General features: G+C 44.7%; 1 protein-coding gene across 1 annotated transcript in view; it reads right to left on the minus strand.

Annotated features, from left to right (window-relative positions):
• SIAH3 (siah E3 ubiquitin protein ligase family member 3) overlaps positions 1-18,247 on the minus strand; it is a gene marked incomplete at its 3' end in the record, with an annotated part of 75,193 nt that extends 56,946 nt beyond the window's left edge. The window contains exon 1 of the mRNA XM_079778716.1: positions 18,090-18,247. Coding sequence (XP_079634842.1) covers positions 18,090-18,224 — 135 coding nt within the window. The 5' untranslated portion in view covers positions 18,225-18,247. The remainder of the gene's footprint in view (positions 1-18,089) is intronic.
• Between the last annotated feature and the right edge of the window lie 4,629 nt (positions 18,248-22,876).

The raw sequence follows: 22,876 nt of genomic DNA on the forward strand, positions 1-22,876 counted from the left end.
TCTTTTTTTCTTTGTGAGTCTTGTTAAAGGTTTGTCAATCTTTCTTTTTCTTTTTTCTTTTTTTTTGTTTTGTTAATCCTCACCCTAGGATGTTTTTTCCATTGATTTTTAGAGAGAGTGGAAGGCAGGGGAAGAGACACAAAGAGAGAAACATGGAAACTTCAATGTGAAAAAGACACATCAATTGGTTGCCTCTCGCACACACCCAGACTGGGGCCAAGGATGAAGTCTGCAACCAAGGTACATGCCCTTGACCAGAATCAAACCCACAACCCTTCAATCCATGGGTCAACACTCTAACCACTGAGCTAAACTGGCTAGGTTTTCAAACTCTTGCTCTTTCTCTTCTCTTTCTGGTACTCCTATGATGCAGATGTTGTTATGCTTCATGTTGTCCCAAAAGTCCTTAAACTATCCTCATTTTTTTAAAAAAATATTTCTTATTTTTGCTGATCAGATTAGATGTTTTCTATTACCTTATCTTCCAAATCACTGATTGGATTTTCTACTGTTTATTCCTTCTAGTGTGTTCTTTTTTAATCCTCACATGAGGATATGTTTAGATAGAGAAAGGGGGAGAGGGGGAGAGGAACACATTGATGTGAGAGAGAAACATTGATTGGTTGTCTCTCATACATGTTCCAACCTGGGATCAAACCCTCCACCTAGGTATGTGCCTTGACTGGGAATCAAATACGCAAACTTTTGGTATATAGGACAATGCTCCAACCAACTGAAACACCAAGCCAGGGCCTTCTAGTGTATTCTTCATTTCAGATATTGTGTTATTGTGTTCTTCATTTCTGACTGGTTCTTTTACGGTTTCTATGTACTTTTTCATGCTGTTGTAGTTTCCACTATTTTCCTTGAGTATCCTTAAGACAATTTTTTTGAAATCTATAACTGGTAAATTGCTTGACTCTGATGAAGGTTAGTATCAGACATTGGTTGTCTGGCCCTGGGCAATATGTTTGGACCTACAAATTGAACCACAGTTTGTGTCTGTCTCTGCCAGGCCTGAGTGTATGTGGGAAGAACCAAGCTGTGCACCAAAGCTGGCTTCAGTCAATGAAAGAGTCTCTAACAGTACTTGAGGTGCATGAGGAAGGTACTTAGTGAGTCATCAAGTAGAGGGTAAGTAATATTTCCCAGATTGATACAGATTCAATCTCAGTGCTAGGTCTGCGGCCACTCAGCCAAAATCCCTGTGTATACCAAGTCTAGCTGCCAGATGTCCGCAGACGAGGATTTGTCCATTTGAAGGGAAGGCTATGCACCAATCAGGGAAAAGTTACCCCCATCCTAGAGCCGCACAACTCAGTCTGTCCCAGATTCTACCAAGAGCCCAAGCTCAGCAGGATGGGGCTGCCAGGAGTCAGGAGGGTAGGGATACTGGACCTGGGAGGAGGAGGGCCGGTCAGGTTATAGAGAAGGAAGGAGAAGTGGCCTCACCCCAGAGCCACACAACTCAGTCACTGACTCCCCATGGGTCTGCCCAGACCTCTACACCGCTCCTCAGGCAGCTGACTCCTCTGCAGGTTATGAACTCCTCAAGGTGGGGCAACATGGACTCCAGAGGGTGGGGCTATTGCATTCCTCCAGGTTGATGCTGTCAGGAGGAAGTGTTCCATCTAAGAAAGATGGCATCTGTGGTGTATGATAGGGATTCAGCGTGGGATCCTGGCAGCTGTCCCTTCAGTTCTCTCCCCAGAGCCACAAACCTCAGTCTCTCCTCACACAACTCCAGTCCACTCTACCCTCCCTTTCTGGGAGCCCAGGTTGAGTGGCTACAAGGCTGGCTTCCATCAGCACTGATTCCAGGGGCAGATCAGCAAAAGGCCCTACTCACCTGAGATTTACCTCTGCCTGCCTCCTCCTGCCAGCTGCCTGTTAGGCTCAAAGGAGATTTTGTGTGTTGGTCCTTTAAGAGGATGCCTGTGTCTCTAGTAGACTCCTGCCTCTCTCTGACTGACAGAATCCCTGCTGATTTTCACAGCCAGATGTTATGTGGGTGCCTCTTCCTGGCTTTGTTGCTCTGGTCTGCGGAGCCTACCATGGCATTGAGATACCACACTCCTCAGGGGAACCTTTGCAGCTAAAATATCCCTCCAGGATCTCAGCTGCTACCCATGAGAGTGGGGCAGCCATTTTTGCGTCTCTGCCTGTCCTACTGGTCTCACTGTGTATTCTTCTGTAAATCTTTGGTTATAAGACTTCTGTTAAGCTAGTCTTTGGTTGATTATTTGGGTTGATTATTCTATATTTTATTGTAATTCCAGTTTGGTCCTGAGAGGAGGTGAGTGTACCTTCCATCTACTAGGCCGCCATCTTGGGTCCCTGTCATATTTATTTTCTAATGGTTAGAGAATGCAGGTTCTAGCACCTCCTAGATTAGCCAGCCATCCTGCTATTGTTGTGAAGCATCACATCTGTTTGGCGTTGTGCCCTGGCCCTCCATAACAGTGGCCTTGTCCTCCCAACTTTCCCCTTTCTCCTCCCAGATCCCTTTGGGACATTTGAGGTATATGAAGGAATCCATCTTATTAAATCCATACCCAGAGAACAACAACAAAAAAAGATGCAGCAAATTTCAGATTCGTCTGCTGGCTTTGGATAAGTCATTCCCTTCCCTGCAAGACAAGGTTCTCTTTCTTTCATAATTTCAAACTCTTTCTCATACCCAGAGATTCCCCTCTAACCCACTAATCAACTAATGTCAGCGGTGTTTCCTGAAGACTTCTTATTTAAGATGGAAAACAAATGAAAAGAAAAATGAAAGCAGAGAGAAGAAGGGAAGGAGTGATAAAAAAACAAAAGAAATCAGTGTTTACAAGGCCCCTCCTATGTGCCTGGCACTGGTCTAGGAGCTTTTGCATATATTTGTCACATTTACGCCTCCTTAACTTCACATTATCTGTCTTATTATAGACAAAGAAAATGAAACTCAGAGTGGTTAAGTAACTTGTCAAGGGTCACAGACTTATAAATACAACTAAATTAGAAGCCACATTTCAGCCCAAAGGTCATGATCTTCCCAGTACACTGAGGGTTGTTTAAAGCACATATATGGGGTCTCACTTTTTTGCTAAATTTCTGTCACCCGTGATAAATGGGTTAAGCCTATACAATTAATCTACTTGCATTCTCCATTTCACTTCCATTTTGTTGACCTTGTCACTCCATCATTTGTGGTAAACGGCCTCAAACCCATTGTGAAAAAAGGCAGCACGTAGATAAGGCCAATGGTAAAGACCCATCGCTGCACACCAAGGTCACCTCAGAGAGAGGCAGAAAGCGGTGTCACCTTCTCATCTGACAGACAGAGAAGCCAAGGTTAAATGACTGTTCCAGACCCCACGGGACTGAGCCAGACTGCAGATAGAAGCTTAGCCTCCTGGTTCTGAGAAAACTTCCTCTGCCAAGTATTTTCAATGTTGGGTTAGTAAGTGCCTGGGAGCTCTCCTTTCTGCTTCTAATTTCCCTCAGATTCTTGGAGAGCCTGGTGTATCTGGCACTTGCTTCAGTAAGCACACTGAGAGGAGTCCAATTGGCATTTATTTAATTACCATAAACAGATGTATCACTTTGGCTTCAATGAGGCAGCTTCTTAATGTGCTCATCAGCTCTCCTCTTGTGGGAATGCCAGGCAGAGCACGGGCACAGCAGAGGTACCCATGGTGCGAGCGCCTGCCCTGCTGCTCTCCGTGCCAACACCCAGGGGCACTGGGATGAGCAGGTGTCGTGGGAGAATGGGAATGATGGTGATGGCACATTTCCCATGTCTGAGGTACTTCCCTCACAGAATTCCTCTCATTCCTTCACTTCAGTGTCCCCTGTGAGCCCTCTGCAGCTCTGTTTGAGGTTTTCCAGATGTCAGGACTGCTGGATGAGTCTTAACTCCAGGCTTTACTTTGGTGACTTCCCTCCACAGCTCCTGGCTGAGTGTTCAGACATTCTCTGATGTCAATATAAACCCTGGCCCGAGTTTCTCCAGCTTGCGCACCAGAAACAACCCTCACAAACATCATTCCACTTCCCTCCAATAAGCTCCCCTCTCACCTGGACGCCTCCCTCACCCAGTTCTTCCCACAGCAGTTTTGGAAAGAGAAAATGTTTGAAGGGCATTAGGGGAAGGGTTTACTAGAAATCAAGGTAGATGCTGAATTAAATTAGGTAGAAAATAGTCATCAAAATATTTTCCTCTTTGCTTTAAAAAAATTAATTTACACAAAAGTATGGCTGCTAATGAGAAGGGAAATTTCAAACGCCTATGGATCTCTCAGAGAACAGGTGTGACATGGTAAGAGCCATGTTCTCTTAAAGGACATTTTTGCTTTAGTATAAAAAGATTTCTTTCTTTTTTTCTTTTCTCAAAGAAAAAGTGACCTGTTTAATGCTGTTCCAATGCTTAGAGAGCATTTGCATTTCTGATATCCTCAACTAGCTCCCATTGTCATTGAGAAACAAGCCAATCACATGTCCCAGATTTGGAGGTCACTGCTAGTTTCAGAGGGTCTGTCCACCTGTCAAACCAAGTAACCCACTTTTTTAAAAAGTCATAGGTCACAAATTTCCTTTTCTGCAGGATAATTTTGAGTTGGGCATTTAGGTAAAGTTGTTGCAAAGATTTCTGTCAAGTATTGTATGCAAATCATAATTTTTATTGAGCCTGAATTTGGACAGTTGGGCTCTTTGTAGAAGCTTCTAGACAACCAATCCTGCGATGAAGAGGGTGAGGCAGTGTAACATAGAGGTTAAAAACACCAGGGAAACGCCACCCCTCACTGGACGTATCCTTGCAGAAATTACTTAATCTCTCTGTGCCTCAGCTTCCTCCTGGGTAATGTGGGGATAGACTGATGGCATGGTTCTGAGGATTTTTTAAACAGGCAATTAAATGAGGTAAATTACTTAGCACAGCACTTGGCACTTAGCACTTAGCAAGTTCTCAATAAACATTAGCTAATGAAAAACATACACATATGTAGTCTTCATTTGGTTTCCCTCAGGTAGAGTCTGAGATAAGGACTTGGATGTAGGAGTTTATTTGGGAGGTGATTCCGGGAAGCAGGAGGAGAGAACAGAGTCCCTGCTGTAGACCACAGGGCTTGATTTCACAGGCAGCTCAGAGAAGCCGAGAACATGCCTCCCAGGGTCATCCACCAGCAGCTGGAGCATCTAGTGTGTGTTTGATGTATATACACACCAGGGTGAATAAGACAGAATCCCAGATCAGTATTTTTAAATGAAATATAATACACTCAATATTAGACCTACAGCCAAGCAAGTTGGCTCACTTGTTTGTTGTGAGAAGAGAACACTAAGGGGTGACATACCGATACGTGCTTAAAAGCACAGAATTTTAATTTAAAAGATTCTGCCACAAAGAGCTATGTGACATTGAGCTGCTTTGATATTCTGTATAATGGGGAATGATAATAATATACCACTTCCTAGTGGGAGTCAAATGCATAGCATTTAACACAGTTCCTGCACATAGCATGCCTTTCAGTAAAGGGTAGTCATTTTGCAGTTGTTCTTATCATCATTACTATTATTGTGTGCATAACTGAGACACTAGAAAACTATTGTTGGAGGGTTTCAAGATGTATAGTCAGCTTACCTTAGTATAAGTCACAATATACGCCTATTTATAAAAAGGGAACCCGAGGTTATGAGTGGCTGCTTGCCTCAGACTTCCCAGCACATCCTTGACCAGGTTGTAGGAATTAGAGCTGAGGGGCTGAGGGCTGACTACAAAGCTGGGCAGATGGCTAGACTTGCTGGCCAGCCTTTTGTAAAATCTGTATTGATCTGCATTGGTTCCATCTCTGTGGGACCTTGCAAATGCCAAGCTAACCCCATCTTCTTTCTCCAAACACCATTTGCAATGGTTTTTTTCCTCCATAGAGGACACCCTCTGGTTTTGTCCTGGGAGGCCCGCCCTATCCTGTCTACAGGCCACTCTTTCCTGGCTGGAGTTCCTGATGCTGCAGCTGGAGACAGCCCTGCAGCACACAGCTCCCTACTAATCATAGATTTGTGATTAAATATACATTACAGGACCAATAAATGATTGAGATACAGCATCTTGCAAGGGAAACTGACATTTCCAGTAGACCACACTTCTAAATTACACACAAGGACCTTGTTCTTTGGCTAAAAACTGTAGGATAGTTTCAAATCCATTTTCTGATGGCTCTTTCATCCTGGGTCCATGGTCAAGATAAAAATGTAGTATTTTGTAGCAGAACTTGATCCATCCTGTTAGTCAAAAGTCTGGGGTTTTAGCTTTGTGGCTTTGGTGACTTCACTTGGAGCCTCATCCCTGTCTTTGCCAGCACTAGAGACACAAGGAATATTTGTCCTTTCAATGCCCACTGTTGACCCACTGGTTTACACTCTGGCAAGTTCCTGAGCACAAGGGCCCCCAGTGGAGATGTCCAGCACTGCCATGGGTCATGTTATAAAGGCGGTGTCCCTAACCAATGCCCCAGCCCCCGGCAGTGTGGTGATACAGATGAAGCAATGGATTCTGCCCCTCATCCCTGTGACCTTGGGCAAGTCGATTCATCCCATTGGACCTCATCTGTTAGAACACAACCTAGAACTAGAGCATCACTCTGGTTATCTTAGCTTGAACATATATGCTTCAAAATCATGGTCACTCAATAACAGGTCTGTTCCCTCCCTTGTCCCCAGCATCCAGTTAGAATAGGAAAAATTTGGTCACCCATACAACCTGGGCCAAAGAACCTTGGCCACATCTTGTGCATCAGGTAATATCTCTAAGGGGCTCCACTTAATAGTAATGGTGACTACCATTTATGGAGTATTTATTATGTGCTAGGTGCTATGCTAAGCATTTGACTTCGGTGACTTCACATAGTATTTCATCTTCACAATCATTTTACAGGTGAAGAAGTGCAGGCTCAGGGAGGTCAAAGGCATTACTCAAGGAACATGACAGCATTGGATTCAAACCCAGATCTGTCTGACTCCAAAACCCATACTTGAGCTTCAACTAGAATGATGCTCTTCTTTTCCAGGCCTACTTTCTCCCTTGCCTCTGTCCTGAGACTGGAGTGACCCATCACAGACTGGGTGGAGGAGAAGGGTCTTCTTGTTCATCTCCAGTCTTTCTTCCTCAGTGTTGGGGATCAGGCTCCCCCTTCCACTGGGCTTAGCATCCTGTGATCTTGCACTGCTATTCGGAGATCACTTAGGGTCCAAAGAGGTTGGCTTCTCAGAATTACCATAAAGTGTGTGTGTGTGTGTGTGTGTGTGTGTGTGTGTGTGTGTGTGTGTGAATGCATGTAGAAACAACTCAGATTGGAGTGCAGGGGACCCAGGCCCATGGCTTAGCCTGGTAATTTGTAAAATTCTCTGATAATAGTGGGATCCAGGAATTTTCTTGGCTCAGAAAGGTCAGGGTGTCTCTCTCACCCTCCTTTGATTCCAAGGACTGCAGCCTCCATTGAGCATTGGCGCCCACTTCATCTCCACCCCACTCAGATCAAAGCTACTTCTCAAGGTAGAAAGAACTGAAGGGCAGAAAGAAATATCCAGTCTTCCAGGGAGCAGGTGGTTTTAGTCCACCAACCTCCACCCTCCCCGCTGAATCTCAGTGGTGTCACTGGGCCTCAGATCCACAGCCTCCGGATCAGAGCCCCCTCACAGAGTCCTACCCGTGTGCTCACTCAGCTGCTGCTAATGAAAAGAAATCATGCATAAGTCATGAGGGACAAGTTTCAGGCTGGGTGGGGAAAGGGACTGATCTGCACGGCTGGCTCCTGCCTGTGAATGACGGGGGACCCCACTCTTCAGCTGCTGTCCCAACACAGACACCCTGCTCTCCTGAGACCTAATGGGCTGCTGGGCTCAGAACCCAAGCAGAGTTTAGGGTTTTCTTTGAAATTTAGCATTAAGGACAAATCCGACTTTTATGTAAGGTAAGACATTGTTCTATTCAAAATTCTCTTCAAGGCCAAGGGCACTTTACATACCAAGGAACAGCAAGCACTGGGCTTGCAGAGGAGGAGGCAGGCGGTAGAGAAAGACAGCCAGAGGGGATCCTGGGGAGTGGACACCAGCTTCTGAGGAGCCGCTTTCATTGTAATGACCTTGTTGACAATAACTGCTCTTTTACAGACTCTCCTCTATGACAGACATTTTCCTTGTGTGAGCTCGTTTAATCCTCACAGCCACCGTAAAATGTGGGCATTATTGTCTCCTTTTTATAGATGAGGACATGGAGCCTCTGAGAGGCCCAGTCATTTGTTCAAAGTCACATGTCAGCAGGTGGCACAGCCTGGACTGGAGTTCAGGACAGTCTCTCCCAGAGCCCCGGTTTTCCCCTGCACCCACTGCTTCCCTCCCTGTTGAGCTGGTGGAGAGAAAATATGCACCAAGACAGCTGAAACTAATATAAATAACATTGAATGTCAAGTGTAATTGAAAAATAAAATTAAAATAAATAAATAAAATAAAATATACACCAGGGGCAAATATAAAGCACTATGCTTTTGACACTATGTATCTTATCATTTGATTTTCAATATATGATGTGTATGCATCCATGTAAATTATATTATTTTTAAAAGAGTTTGAAAAAAAAGGAAAGAAGATCTATGGGAGAGGTGGAGAAATAAGGGGGGATGGTAATGTAGGGGTTCCAATTTGCTAAGAAAATGTGGGTCTGGTGAAAGGGAAATGGTTGAGTGTGGGGTACAGCCCATGGGGTCATCCTGCTGGCCCAGGGCAGACTGATGGGGCACCAGAAGAGACCCTGTGATTTTTTTGCTCCCACAGAATGTACCAATGCAGGGGCCATCTAGTTAGGGCTGATCTGAAGGCATCCGAGGACAGTGCAGGGAATGTAGGTCTGTCACTAGGAAGCCTAAATTTTGGTTCCAATTCCGTCAGGAAATAAGTTAACTTTGCAAAAGTCCTGGGTTGAATGGTGGTCCTCCAAAACAATGGATCATATCTTAACGTCTGGAACATGTGCGTATTACCTTATATGGCAAGAGTGAATATTATTTTATATGACTAAAGGTGTGACTACATTAAGATTCTTGAGAGGAGGAGTTTATCTTCAATTATCCAGGTGGGCCCTAAATGCAATCACATGTATTCTTATGAGATGGACGCACAGAGAAGAGAGGAAGGCAATGTGACCGCAGAGACAGAGATTGGTGTGATGTGTCTACAAGACAAAAAACACATGGAGCCACCAGAAGCTGGATGAGGCGAGGAGCAGATTCTTCCCTGGAGCCTTGGAGGGAGCGTGGCCCTGTTGTCACCCTGATTTTGGACTGCTAGCCTCCCGAATTGTGGGAGAATATGTTTCTCTGGTTTGAAGCAACTCAGTTTGTGGTAATTTGTTATAGCAGCCATAGGAGACTAACACAAGTCACTTCCCCTCTCTGGACTCAATTCCCTCGACTGTAAAATAAGATGTAACCCCTCAGTTCTGACTTTCTCCCATCATTCCCTAAGCCACAGACCCTCGTGGGAGAACAGGTCTCCATTCTCTAGATTGACCCCCTCCATGTGACATCAGTATCTAAACAGGTCAAATTTTCCCTTTGGGGAACAGAGCTGGTCGAGTCAAGATGACTTTGCTAAGAGTAAAATATGTTCACCGACAGTTAAATTTTTTTCTTACTGTTAATTGCTAGAAAAATATTCAGCCTTACCCTAAGGAAGCCACCCAAATAACTCTGACCTCTCTGTGCATTTCAAAGAAAACTCTCAGTATCTGCTTTCTAATTTCTTCCAAACAGTCCCTGAAGCTTGAGGGACCATGGTTAAAGGAGTTCCATAAAATTTGCTTTGGGAATGTAATCCCCATCAAAATACCAATGTCATTTTTTAAAGAAATAGAATGAGAAATCATCAGATTTGTATGGAACCACAAAAGACCCCAAATAGCCAAAGCAATCCTGAGAAAAAAAGAACAAAGTTGGAGGTATCATGCTACTTGACTTCAAATTATACTACAGAGCTACAATAATCAAAACAGCATGGTTTTGGCAGAGAAACAGACACACAGAGCTATGGAACAGAATAGAAGGCCCAGATGTAAAGCCATATTTATATGGACAGATAATTTTCAACAAAGGAGCCAGAAACACACAATGGAGTAAAGATAGTCTCTTCAATACATGGTGCTAGAAAAACTGGAAAGCCACATGCAAATGAATGAAACTGGATTACAGTTTATCCCCATGTACAAAAATTAATTCAAAATGGATCAAAGATCTAAATATAAGACCCAAAACAGTAAGTTACATAGAAGAAAATATAGATACCAAACTTATGGGAATTGGTTGCAGAGAACTTTTATGAATTAGACCCCAAAAATAAGGGAAGTAAAGTCAAAAATAAATGAATGGACTATATCAAACTAAAAAGCTTCTTTTTGCACAGCAAAAGAAACTGACAACAAAACAAAGAAGCAGCCAACCAGATGGGAGATGATATTTGCAAACAGCATCTCTGACAAAGGTTTCATTTCCAGAATGTATAAGAACTCATAAAACTCAACACCAAACAAACAAACAAACAACCCAATCAAAAAGTGGGTGGGGGGTGGGGGGAAGGGGGATAAGGACACATGTGTAATACCTTAATCAATTAAAAAAAAAACTGCAAAAAAAAAAAAAAGTGGGCAGAGGACCTGAAAATACACCTCTCCCAAGAAGACATAATAAAAGCCAACAGATACATGAAAAGATGTTCAACCTCACTGGCAATTAGGGAAATGCAAATCAAAACTACAATGACAAAATAAAAAGCTTCTGCACAGCAAAAGAAACCATCACAAAACAACAAGAAAGCCCACTGCATGGGAGAACATATTTGCCAATGCTGTATCCTATAAGGGTTTAATCTTCAAAATTTACAGGGAACTCATACAACTTAACAAAAGGAAGATAAACAATCCAATCAAAAATGGGCAAAGGACCTAAATAGACACTTTTTGAAAGAGGACATACAGAAGGCCAAGAGACATATGAAAACATGCTCAAAGTCACTAATCATCCGAGAGATGCAAATGGACAATGACCATCTCGCATCTGTCAGAATGGCTATCATCAACAAATTAACAAACAACAAGTGCTAGCGAAGATGTGGAGAAAAAGGAGCCCTCGTGCACTGCTGGTGGGAATGCAGACTGGTGCAGCCACTGTGGAGAACAGTATGGAGTTTCCTCAAAAAGTTAAAAATGGAACTTCCATTTGACCCAGTAATCCCACTCCTAGGAATATATCCCAAGAAACTAGAAACACCAATCACAAAGGATATATGCACCCCTATGTTCATAGTAGCACAATTCACCATAGCTAAGATTTGGAAACAGCCTAAGTGCCCACCAGCAGATGAGTGGATTAAAAAACTGGTACATCTACACAATGGAATACTATGCTGCTGTAAAAAATAAAGAACTCTTACCATTCGCAACAGCATGGATGGACATGGAGAGCATTATGCTAAGCGAAATAAGCCAGTTGGAGAAAGATAAATATCACAGGATCTCACTCATTTGTGGAATATAATGAACAACATAAATTGATGAACAAAAATAGATCCAGAGACAGGGAAGCATCAAACAGACTGTCAAACCTCAGAGGGAATGCAGGGGAGGTGTGTTTTTTTTTCGGGGGGGGGGGTCGGGTAAGAGATCAACTAAAGGACTTGTATGCATGCATATAAGCATAAGCAATGGACACAGACACTGGGGGGACTGGAGGCATGTGCTAGGGGGTGGGAGTGGCCGGGGAGGGGTCAATGGGGGAAAAAAGAGACATATGTAATACTTTAAACAATAAATAAAAAATAAAAAAAAGCAAATAAAAAAAACATGATAAGTGAAAAAGCCAGACATAAAAGGGCCACATATTTTATAATTCCATTTATATGAAATACTCTGAATAGGCATATCCACAGAGACAGAAAGTAGAACGGTAGTGCATGGGGCAGAGTGATGGGAAAAACAAGGATTGACTGCTAAAGGGGAAGAGCTTTCTTTTTGGCGGTGATGAAATGTTCTGAAACTAGAACATTGTCATATCTGTGAATACGTTAAAAACCACTGATTGTACACTTTAAATGGTGAATTTTCTTGTATGTAAATATGTCTCAATAAAGCTGTTTTAATTAATTAATTAGTTAATTAATTTTTTAAAAAAACCACAATGCGATACCACCTCGCTCCTGGTAGAGTGGCCATTATCAACAAGACAAGCAACAACAAGTGTTGGAGAGGTTGTGGGAAAAAGGGAATCCTCATTCACTGCTGGTGGGAATGTAGACTGGAACAACCACTATGGAAAGCAGTCTGGCGATTCCTCAAAAAATTAAGAGTAGAGTTACCATATGAGCCAGCAATCTCTCTTGTGGATATATACCCCCCAAAACAAAACAAAACACCTCAAAATCATGTATTCCCAATTATATATACATCTCTATGTTCATTGCAGCATTATTCATGGTGGCCAAGCCATGAAAACAAAGAAAGTGTCCCAAGATAGAGGACTGGATAAAGGAGATGTGGTATATTTACACAGTGGGATACTACTCAGCCATAAGAAAGGATGAAATAGCGCCATTTGCAACAACATGGATGCACCTTGAGAACATTATGTTAAGTGAAATAACAGTCAGAAATATGTCAGTCAGAAAAAGCAAAGAACTATATGATTTCGCTCATATGAAACTGAAACTCATGAACACAAACTGCAGTGTGGTGACGCCAGAGGGAAGAGGGTGGAGGAGAAGGGGGTTCTAGTATAAGGTGACAGGAGAACATTTGACTTTGGGCCGTGGGCACATGGTACAGTATACAGATCTTGAAACCTATATGTTCATGCTGACCAATGTCACCCCAATGAATTGAATTTAAAAAATATTTTGCTTTGGGGCTGCTGGGTAAATGTGGTACAGAGGTAATCATTGACTTACCTCACCTTAGTGCCAGCTTCAGCCTTCTCTGCAACTCCATTACTAGCAGTTCACCAAATGACTGCGCGGGACTCAGGGCATCCAGTTACGTGACCCAAGAGTCTCATCTGCAATTACTATGAACCAGAAAAGCGCCATGCCTGCCCTGTGCCCACAGAGGGGAATATCATACAATATCCACAGAAACCAAAGGGCTGGGAGGGGCTGCAGGGGAAGCCGTTAGGGTTAAGCTCCTGGAGTGGGCAGCACTGGCTCCAGCCTCTCCCTTACCCTTCCTGCCCTGGAAGGTGCCAATGGGCGGTGAGGAGGCGCAAGCCTGGACTGCAGAAGGAGGTGGTGTTATTTCTAAGGAACTCCGAATGGGGCCCTCCGAGGTGGCTATGTCAATAAGAACTACAGGATTAAACAATCTTGTCGGAGCCTTTAACGGCTTTAATAAGATATTCAGGCTGAACACTCCAAAGGCCGCCTCTAAGTTTCTAAAAAACAATGCCCAGGCCTTTAGCTCTCATTTGGCTGCCTGCTGTGCTGTATCGAGCAGAGTTAGTGAAAGCCCCAAGGCCCATGGGACTTCCAAAGATTATTCCCTAAAAGTAGGGGCAATGTTTGGCTTTGCCACACTTTTCTTCTTGCCTCCCTCCTTCGATGATCCTCCTCCTCCTCCATGCACCCCCCACCTCCCCCACCCCCCATCCATCCCCACCGTCACTCAACATACTTCATCCACATAGGTTGGTCTTAGAATAAAAGGCATGTGATTGCTTCAAGTAATGGTACTAAAAATGCCCTAATTTCCTATTTAGTATCTGTCAGGCACTTAAAGTCATTATTGTCCCATATGTGTGTGCCTGTGGGTAAACCCAAGGTTAACAGGTTACAATAGAGAAGAGCTCTGGGGAGGCTGAATAGAGGCATGAATTGCCTCCCAGTAGAGGTGGGGAGGTTAAGCCCTCACTTCTGGATGCTGGGGAGGGCACGGGGTGGGTGTGTGTGTTGGGGGTGTTAGGAGAGGGGGGCTCTCAACAATGATGCTGACACTAACAAGGGCCTCTTGCAAGTTTCTCAGAAAGCGTCTTACTAGTCTCTTTTAGGAACTGGTTTATCAGGGGCTGTGGTAAAGAGGAGGAAGTTGCCCAGCCGGCCTCAGCTCAGCTACTATCTGCTTGGGAAGGGCTGGGACCCACCCCAGAGGGGCTGTGCCGCCACCACAGATCCTTCCCTGGAGAAGCCGAGGTTCCGGAACTCAGGAAGCCTGCGTCCAGTCCACCCCTCCAAGGGCACCTCTGGAGATGGGGAGGAGGAGGAGGGCTGCCCAGGGCAGGCATTATAGAAGCAGCTAGGGTGGACCGGAGAGGAGCTAGGAGAGAAAGGCACTTAGGATTTGGAAACAAGAAAAAGACATGAGGGAGAAAGGAGTGATGGATCCAGACCAAGAGTCAGAGCCCTCACCGGTGCCAGCCCGGGCCCGCTGGCTGCACTTCAGTAACCTCTGTGAATGAAGAGCAGAGGGCCGCCAGCCAAGAACACTGGCTTCTTGGCGTTGGTCGCTTTCATAGCGTAGGAAGGAGAAGTGAGGGCATCGGCTGTGCAAGGAGCCCTCCCTACAGGCAGAGACAGACAGACAGACAGACAGACAGACAGACAGAGTGTCGTTTGCACTCCACAGAGGCAGCTCTGCTATAGAGCCTTCCCCTGCCTGGGACTTGCTTAAAGCAGCGGCCCCTCATATTCTAGGCCAGCTACACTAAACATCTCCTTGAATTAGGGTGGGATGAAGGGGCTTAATGACTTCAACTGGGTGTCTGCCTTCCTGGGAAGTCTTCTGCCTTCCATTTAGAAGGAAAGATACCAGCTTTGAAGGAATCCCAAGTTACTAAGTAATCGCCATAATAAGATTGAGAATGAAGGTGACCTATACAAGCACATTTTTCTCTGCTCAGAAAGTGAATTTTTACTATAACTCAGCACTTGCCTCAGGTCCTAAAATACTGTCAGCATCATCAGGAATCCCAGGGAAGGACCAAGTGCAAAAATGTTTCCACAAAAGAAAACAAAGCAAAAAACACAGTCTCCCCAGCCCTCTCAGGTAGCTGCGTGCCACCTAGAACATTGAAAGTAAGGTTGCAGTCTCTGTGTCCTTACTCACCCACCCAGGTACCAGCGTCCTACAGAGTGCGGGAAGCACCACAGATCAATAGCTATTCTGGGTGAACATTGCCACAGCGTGTGTTTTTTTTCTTTGAAAGAATTTTTCCCCATATGGGTCACAGCTTATTATATCCTAGGCCTATTTCTGTGGTCTGTCTATGGAAATTAATGCTTACAAGGAGCACTTTGCTTTTGAGGTTTTATGTATTTTTTAATATAAGTGATAGGAGCAGCAATGCTCCTGTGGAATTGGTCCTTTAAAAGCTCTGCAAATGACTGTTAGCCCCCAGGTGGGAGAAGCAGGGAAGATTGGCCTGCTGCACCACCTGGCTGGTGGAGGAGCACAAGGTGTTACCTGCATCTCCACGGAGGCAGCCCGGGCTGCAGAGGTGCCTGGGCCTGGCGCAGCCTCTGTGGACCTCGTTTGTTCCGCTGCACCCTCTGGTTGATGAGCGGCACTCAACTTGCTTTGCTTACCTGCAGTGAAGCTCATCTGAGCCAGTCTCTTAAGTAGTTTTTTATGGAAAGTGGAGAGCCAAATGAGAATGTATTTGAAAAAGTGAGCCATGGAAAATAGCCTCTAAAAGCATATGTCACCTACTTTTAGGTTACTGCTTATAGCGTTTCTAAGTTGGCTAAAGGCTTTAAGTGACAACTTTTGAAGTTCCTAATGAATCCCTACACATTATGTGCAATAACGTAATTTTTTTGAAGGAGGGTGTTATAAAGCACACCCACCTCTAGTATCTCTTTCAGCCTCACAGAGCCATGGAGGAGGCAGCATAGGTATTTGCACGTTCATTTTGGTTTTTTTTTTTTCTTTCCAATTTTTTTTATTAAGGTATTATATGTGTACATATCTTACCATTGCCCCCCCCACCCCACTCCCATATATGCCCTCACCCCCCAGAGTTTTGCGTCCATTGGTTATGCTTATATGCATGCATACAAGTCCTTTGATTGATCTCTTATCTCCCCCATCTCTCCCTAACCTTCCTGCACGTTCATTTTGAAAGGCTCAGAGAGGTTGAGTCTTGCGGTCACACAGCTCAGCAGAGCTGACCCATGGCCTCCAACCTGACTCGACTCCTGGACTCAGGCAGCCCAACTGCTTGTCAATATCCCGGCACACATCACTGAAAAATACCCGCAAATGCATTGCAGCCACCCCACACCAAGACCTGAGCGCCCCTCTGCTCCTCCGCCATCAGCAGTAGGCAATGAGCCATGGGGATCCAAACTTTGGGAATGCTCAATCTCATAAACAACTTTCAAATGTATTGAAATGCAAAACAGGAGTAAACAAAATGTCTTGCCACAGGGAACTAACTAATGTAAAGTGACAAAATAATGGGAGTTTGAATGTGGTCTCAAAAGTGGCCATGAAATGGAATTCAGAATCATATTTTAATATGTACACCATACACTTGCTTTGCCAAGGATGACTAGTGGTGAATTCTCATTTATAAAACTAAGCCATAAAAGAAATAGTGAAATGAGGAGAAAGGGAGAGAGAAAGCAAGAGAGAGCACGGGGACAAGAGAGGGAGAGGTTGCGTGAGATGGTGTTAGCCACAGCTTGGGTACCGCAAAAGGCCAGTTCATCATAGGGTCCAGAGCAATCCATCACCCCTCCACCCAGGAGTGGCCGGGACAATGGCCCCGGGGGCTCCAGGCAGCTGTCCCTTCTAGGGACTTGCAGAAATTGGGGGGCGGGTGTTGGGGGCACCCACCAGCGTTGACTGGCAGTGATCCGACCGAGAAGAGTCTAACTCTTTCTAGGAGTTTACAAAGTGATGAGCAACAAGCAACTCCCTTCCTGCCCAAGATCAGTCAGGGGTCAGAATAACAGATCTATCCCCATAGCGATTATTCCAGCACATTCTTCCTACAGACGTGCCCTTAACCCTCTCTCAGCCCTGAGCAGAGTGAGGACAGGAAAGCAACTCCCAATGAGTCCATCCTTTATTTTAGCTCTGAGTCATGATGGCTGTTTCATATTTCGGGAGTTCAGCTACCCCCGCCCCTCCGCGACTGCCCTGCTTTCCCGTCTTCCTAGCTAGTGGCTCTTGATCCATTTGCCCATCATTCTTGGCCGGGATGCGGTGCGGTCCTCCAGGATCCCGTATTTTGGCTGTTCTTCTAAAGAGCATTGACCTGGAGGCACAAATGCAGAGGCAGCGGCGCCAGACGCGCAGCCGGGCAGCACCCGCAGCCCCTGCGGTGACTCAGGCAGCAGCTCGGAGCGGCCTCCTTATTGTACAACCGAGGCAAGCCCGCCCCTCCCGTCCTCGGGGCACGGGGGCGGGAGGGGGGAGGTATCTAGCTCACAGGAAGCAAACACAAACTCCTGACTCTCTCTCTCTCTCTCTCTCTCTCTCTCTCTCTCTCTCTCTCTCTCTCTCTCTCTCTCTCATTCACACATATGCTCACTCACTCACGCCGAGTCTGAGCACAAGGAAAATAGAAGCCCCCCCCCCCCCCCCGACTCCCAGGTCCCTGTCTGAATGTTTCTGCCCCGTTACTTCAGTGGCAGCCGGAGGGGGCTTCCAAAACCCCTGTGCTTGCCTGCTTTTGCAAACACACGGGACAGGCTGCAATTTGGGTAACTTTTCAGCCCTGTCCACTGAACGTTTGCCTACAAATACCTGAGAGAGGGGGGCGGGGGCGGGGACGCCCCCTAATCCCTCCGCCACCTCCACTTCTGACCCCCATCAAACTCTTGGGCTGACGCTCGGGGGGAAAGAAACTAGACCATCACTCCCGCTGTCCTGGCCAGTCAGCGGGGAAAGCAAACCGCCACGAAAGCACCAAGCCACGCAGAGAGCCAGAATGGGCGACTCCACCTCCGAGTCCCCAAACACGGTCCTGGCACCAGCGAAACAGCCTTAGCCGGGAGCTCCGTGCACGCGCGGGCGGAGAAGGGACTTGACCCCTGGCGGCGTGAATGCAAAGCCAGAGAGAGCAGCTCACCTTCAGGTTGTGCGTGGGGTTGACGACGCAGACAAGTTGGCCAGCGGCGGCGAACACCCGTTTAGCCTTGTAGTGCTGACAGCGGAGGTGAATGAGATCTAGCACAGCCCCAAAGCACTGGGTAAAGAAAAGCATCACAACTTTTGGGGGGTCGTTGGCCCAGGAAGGCAGCGACGCAGCGGTACGTCCTCGGGCTCTGGAAGGAGCGCAGCCGCCGCGGAGACACTCGGCTCCAGACCGGCTTAGCGAGCCTTCATATTCATCATCAGAACAAGATGGTTAGAATCTTGCAGCAGTGAGGCGGCCAATCAAAAGGACAGAAGTGTTATCCTTGAGGTGCAGAGACAGCCAATAACAAATGCCTCCCCTACTGAAACTCCCTGATGAATTGAGCCCGGCGGAGGATGTATTATTGAACATTACCATAGATCAGCACATCGCATTTATCTTGTGATTACAGCCAACCACACACAATGCTGGGGGAGATCGGCTGACAAAATTGATTGCTTAATGTGTCTCCATTTATTAATTGACTTAATTTAACGTAAGAGCCTTTCTTAATGGGCTGGCAAAAACGTCAAGCGTTTCAACCTCGAAATAGTAAAACAGCCTGTTCCAAAGTAGGCAGATGGATAACGCTGATCGTGGCTCGACTCACCAGGGCTGCTTGGGAAAAAAATCAAATATTACAAGACTCCTCTGACTCCAGATAAGGGTTTGGCAGGGGAAGAAACAAACATCTTTTCATCTTGCGTTCTGACCCTCCCTGCAATTTGGGTTACAGCCCCTTGAAAAAAATCTTACTCTCCACTCTTTATAAAAAGGAAAGAAAAAAAGAATTCCACACAAGGAAAACAGACAGTGTGTGTGTGTGTGTGTGTGTGTGTGTGTGTGTGTGTGTATTACTGTAATTACTGAAGCCTGAAGATATTAAAGCATAAAAATGCACTGAGTATGCTTCTAAAAATAATGAAATCCCTGATGCATGAATGCACACCGCAGAAAACCTACACAGAGAGGAAAGTGGCTTGTAAATCAGCAAAATAATTACAGATGCAGAGGGTCTTTGCTTGTCATTCATTTGCATATTGGTGGGCAGCCAATTGCTAATTAACCACTAAATTGCTGGATACGTTAAAATGGAAAGTAAGAGCACACATACCACATCATTTGAGAGTGCCTGCGAATGCCAGCAGCGCGTTTCTGTGCGGAGCAGGCAGAGGGCATTCCAGTCCTCAGACTGCACTCCTCTCTCCTCTGAATGGGGCTGGGGTGCGGGGCGGGGGTGGGGGGTGGGGAGTGAGCCCACTCGCAGGTTCTGGAAGAAAGGCTCGGAGTAGCACCAGAGGAGTTACAGTTTCAGGGAATATGCAGCCTTCCCCACTACAGCAGGAGAGCTGAGTGTTGTGTCTCCCCTCTTCTTTGATTGTTTTTCTTTCTTTTAAAAGTCAGCCCAAACCCAGTGTGCCTGGGTGAGCATGGGCCTTGTGCCCGAATGGCATCCAGAGTTGTGAGCCCATTGCTCCTTCCGGAATGGCTCTCCCTCTGCTCTGACTGTAGAGCTTGGGCTGTAATATAGGAAAGCGTACTAGTACATACATGTGGAACACCTTTTCTGTGACCTGGTCAGGCAATTAAACCAACAACACATTAAGATATAGGGGGAAAAATGAACAGGTTTACTGAACCCAGCTCGAAGCCCAGGTATCAGTTTTAATTTAATTTTTAAACCAAACCAAATGTCTTAAGAGACAAATAAGCCAGGCACCAATTAAAATGGAAACCTGGTACTTTCTAAAATAATTGCACTGGCACAAACCTAGAAGATGACAATTTTTTAACTGATTAGGATCTGATCAATATGATACATTTATAGGATCTGAGTGCCTGCACCTAGTCATTAAACAGTTTGTAAACAAGGTTGCTGACCCACAATACCAGCATCTCTCTCTAAAGCTTTTATTTTCCAGAACAATCAGTATTTTAGTGTTCAGCTGAAAAAAAAATTCAACATTTTTAATTGCCTTACTTTTTAAAAAAAAAGATACAAGTAAGATTACAACTTCATAGATTTCTTAAGATCACATCTAATAATTCATAAAAGTCCAAACTTCCCTTTTATCCATCCTTTGTTAGAATGGAACTATTGTGTTTTTGTTTCTCCCTTTGTGCAGCCTTAGACAGGTTTCCTAACCCTTTTAAAGCTCGGTTCCCACACATATCACAAGAGAATAATAGAAATTTGTTGTTTTCAAGGTCATTGTGAAGACTAAGACGATGTATCTAGAAATACCCAGCACAGTGCCTCGAAATAACTTGAGTCCAATGAGCACCTTGGTGGAAGGGTGATTATTTGGCAGTATGTTTTTTCTTTTTGCTCCATGAAATATTTCCCCCCACTGATATTCATGCTGCCATCCAGGGTCATGGAAGCAGAGGGCATGACAAGCGTGAACTTGGCTCCTGCTATGTTCTTAAGGGTTAGTGTTCCTGATATCACCTAGAGACCTGGCCTGGGAGTGAGGGTCGAAGGGCTAAGGAGTGCATGTTGACATCAGCGGTGAGAACAGTGCCACAGACCTGCTATTGTGGTTTTGTTACCTTGGTCTCAGACTTGACTCCTTGCTCTAACTCTGTATTCAAAACTGCTCTATGTCAGTCTCTTTTAAAAAATATTTTATTAATTGAATTTACTGGGATGACACTGGTTTAAAAAACCATGCAGCCGAAACCGGTTTGGCTCAGTGGATAGAGCGTCGGCCTACGGACTCAAGGGTCCCAGGTTCGATTCCGGTCAGGGGCATGTACCTTGGTTGCGGGCACATCCCCAGTAGGGGGTGTGCAAGAGGCAGCTGATTGATGTTTCTCTCTCATCGATGTTTCTCTCTATCCCTCTCTCTTCCTCTCTGTAAAAAATCAATAAAATATATTAAAAAAAAAAACCATGCAAGTTTCAAGTGTACAACTCAATAAAACATCAACTGCATGCTGCATCCTGTACCCATTAACCCCAAGTAAAGTGTCTTTCACCCCCATTCCTCACCCCTTTGTCCACCTCTACTTAGCCCCCACCCTTTTCCCTCGGGCTATCACCATACTGTTGTCTCCGTCTATGTCTTATACATATGCTTTTTGACTACTCCCTTCACTTTCTTTCATCCAGTCCTCCCACACTCCTACCCTCTGATAGCAGTCAGTCTGTTCCACGTGTCCATGGCTCTGTTTCTGTTTTGTTCATCAGTTTATTTTGTTCATTAGATTCCATATATAAGTGAGATCATATGGTATTTGTCTTTCTCTGACTGCTTATTTCACTTAGTATAATAATCTCCAGTTCCATCCATGTTGTCCCAAAGGGTAAGATTTCCTTCATTTTTACAGCCAAGTAGTATAGTGTAAATGTACAACAGTTTTTTTCATTCACTCATCTGCTGATGGGCACTTGGGCTGTTTCCAGATCTTAGCTATTGTAAATTATGCTGCTGTGAACATAGGGGTGCATATGTTCTTTCTGATTGGTGTTTCAGAATTTGTAGGATATATTCCAGAAGTGGGATCACTGGGTCAAATGGCAGGTCCATATTTAATTTTTTGAGGAAACTCGATACTGTTTTCCACAGTGACTGCATCAGTCTGTATTCCCACCAGTAGTGCACCAGTGTTCCCTCCCCTCCACATCCTCTCCAGCACTTGTTGTTTGTTGATTTGTTGATGATAGCCATTCTGGCAGGTGTGAGGTGATACCTCATTGTCCTTTTAATTTGTATCTCTCTAATGATTAGTGATGTTGAGCATTTTTTCACATGTCTATTGGCCATCTGTATGTCCTCTTTGGAGAAGGGTCTATTCAGGTCTTTTACCCACTTTTTAATTGGGTTGTTGGTCTTCCTGGTGTCACATTGTATAAGTTATTTATGTATTTTGGAGATAAATCCCTTATCAGATGTACCATTGGCAAATATGTTCTCCCATTCAGTGGTGATTCCCTTTTCATTTTGTTGATGTTTCCTTTGCTGTGCAAAGCCTTTTAGTTTGATGTAGTCTCATTTGTTTACTTCTTCTTTTGTTTCCATTGCCTGAGGAAATATGAGCAAAAATATTGCTATGATAGATGTCTAAGTTTTTACTGCCTATGTTGTCTTCTAGGATTTTTATGGTTTTTATTCTTGTGTAAGGTGTAAGTTGATGGCCTAGTTTCCTTTTTTGCATGTACCTGTCCAATTTTCCCAACACCACAGAAGCATGAACAGACTGTTGAACCTCAGAGGGAAGGCAGGGGAGGGTGGGTGGGAAGAGGCCAATGAACTTGTATGCATATATGCATAACCTGTGAACACAGACAATGGGATGGTGAGGGCCTGGGGGTGGGGGACGTAAGGACAGGAGTGGCTGGAAGAGGTTAATGGGGGGAAAAGGAGGACCTATGTAATCTTTCAACAATAAAGATTTAAAAAAAAATACCTAAAACACCAGAATAAAAATAAAATAAAAATAAAAAAGACTGATAATTGGCATGGGGAAAAAATATTTTCTTGTATATGACTTAGGTGCTCCTATGTTGGGTACATAAATATTTACAAGGGTTATAACCTCTTTTTAAAAAAATATTGACTTTAAAGAGAGGAAGGGAGATAATAGATAGATAGGTAGATAGATGATAGATGGATGGATGGATAGATAGATAGATAGATAGATAGATAGATAGATAGATATTGATGTGAGAGAGAAACATCAATAAGCTGCCCTCTACATGCACCCCAACTGGGGATTGAACCCCCAAGCAGAGT

The sequence above is a fragment of the Cnephaeus nilssonii genome (genome assembly GCF_951640355.1).
Source record: "Cnephaeus nilssonii genome assembly, chromosome: 8".
Taxonomy (NCBI): Eukaryota; Metazoa; Chordata; class Mammalia; order Chiroptera; family Vespertilionidae; genus Cnephaeus; species Cnephaeus nilssonii.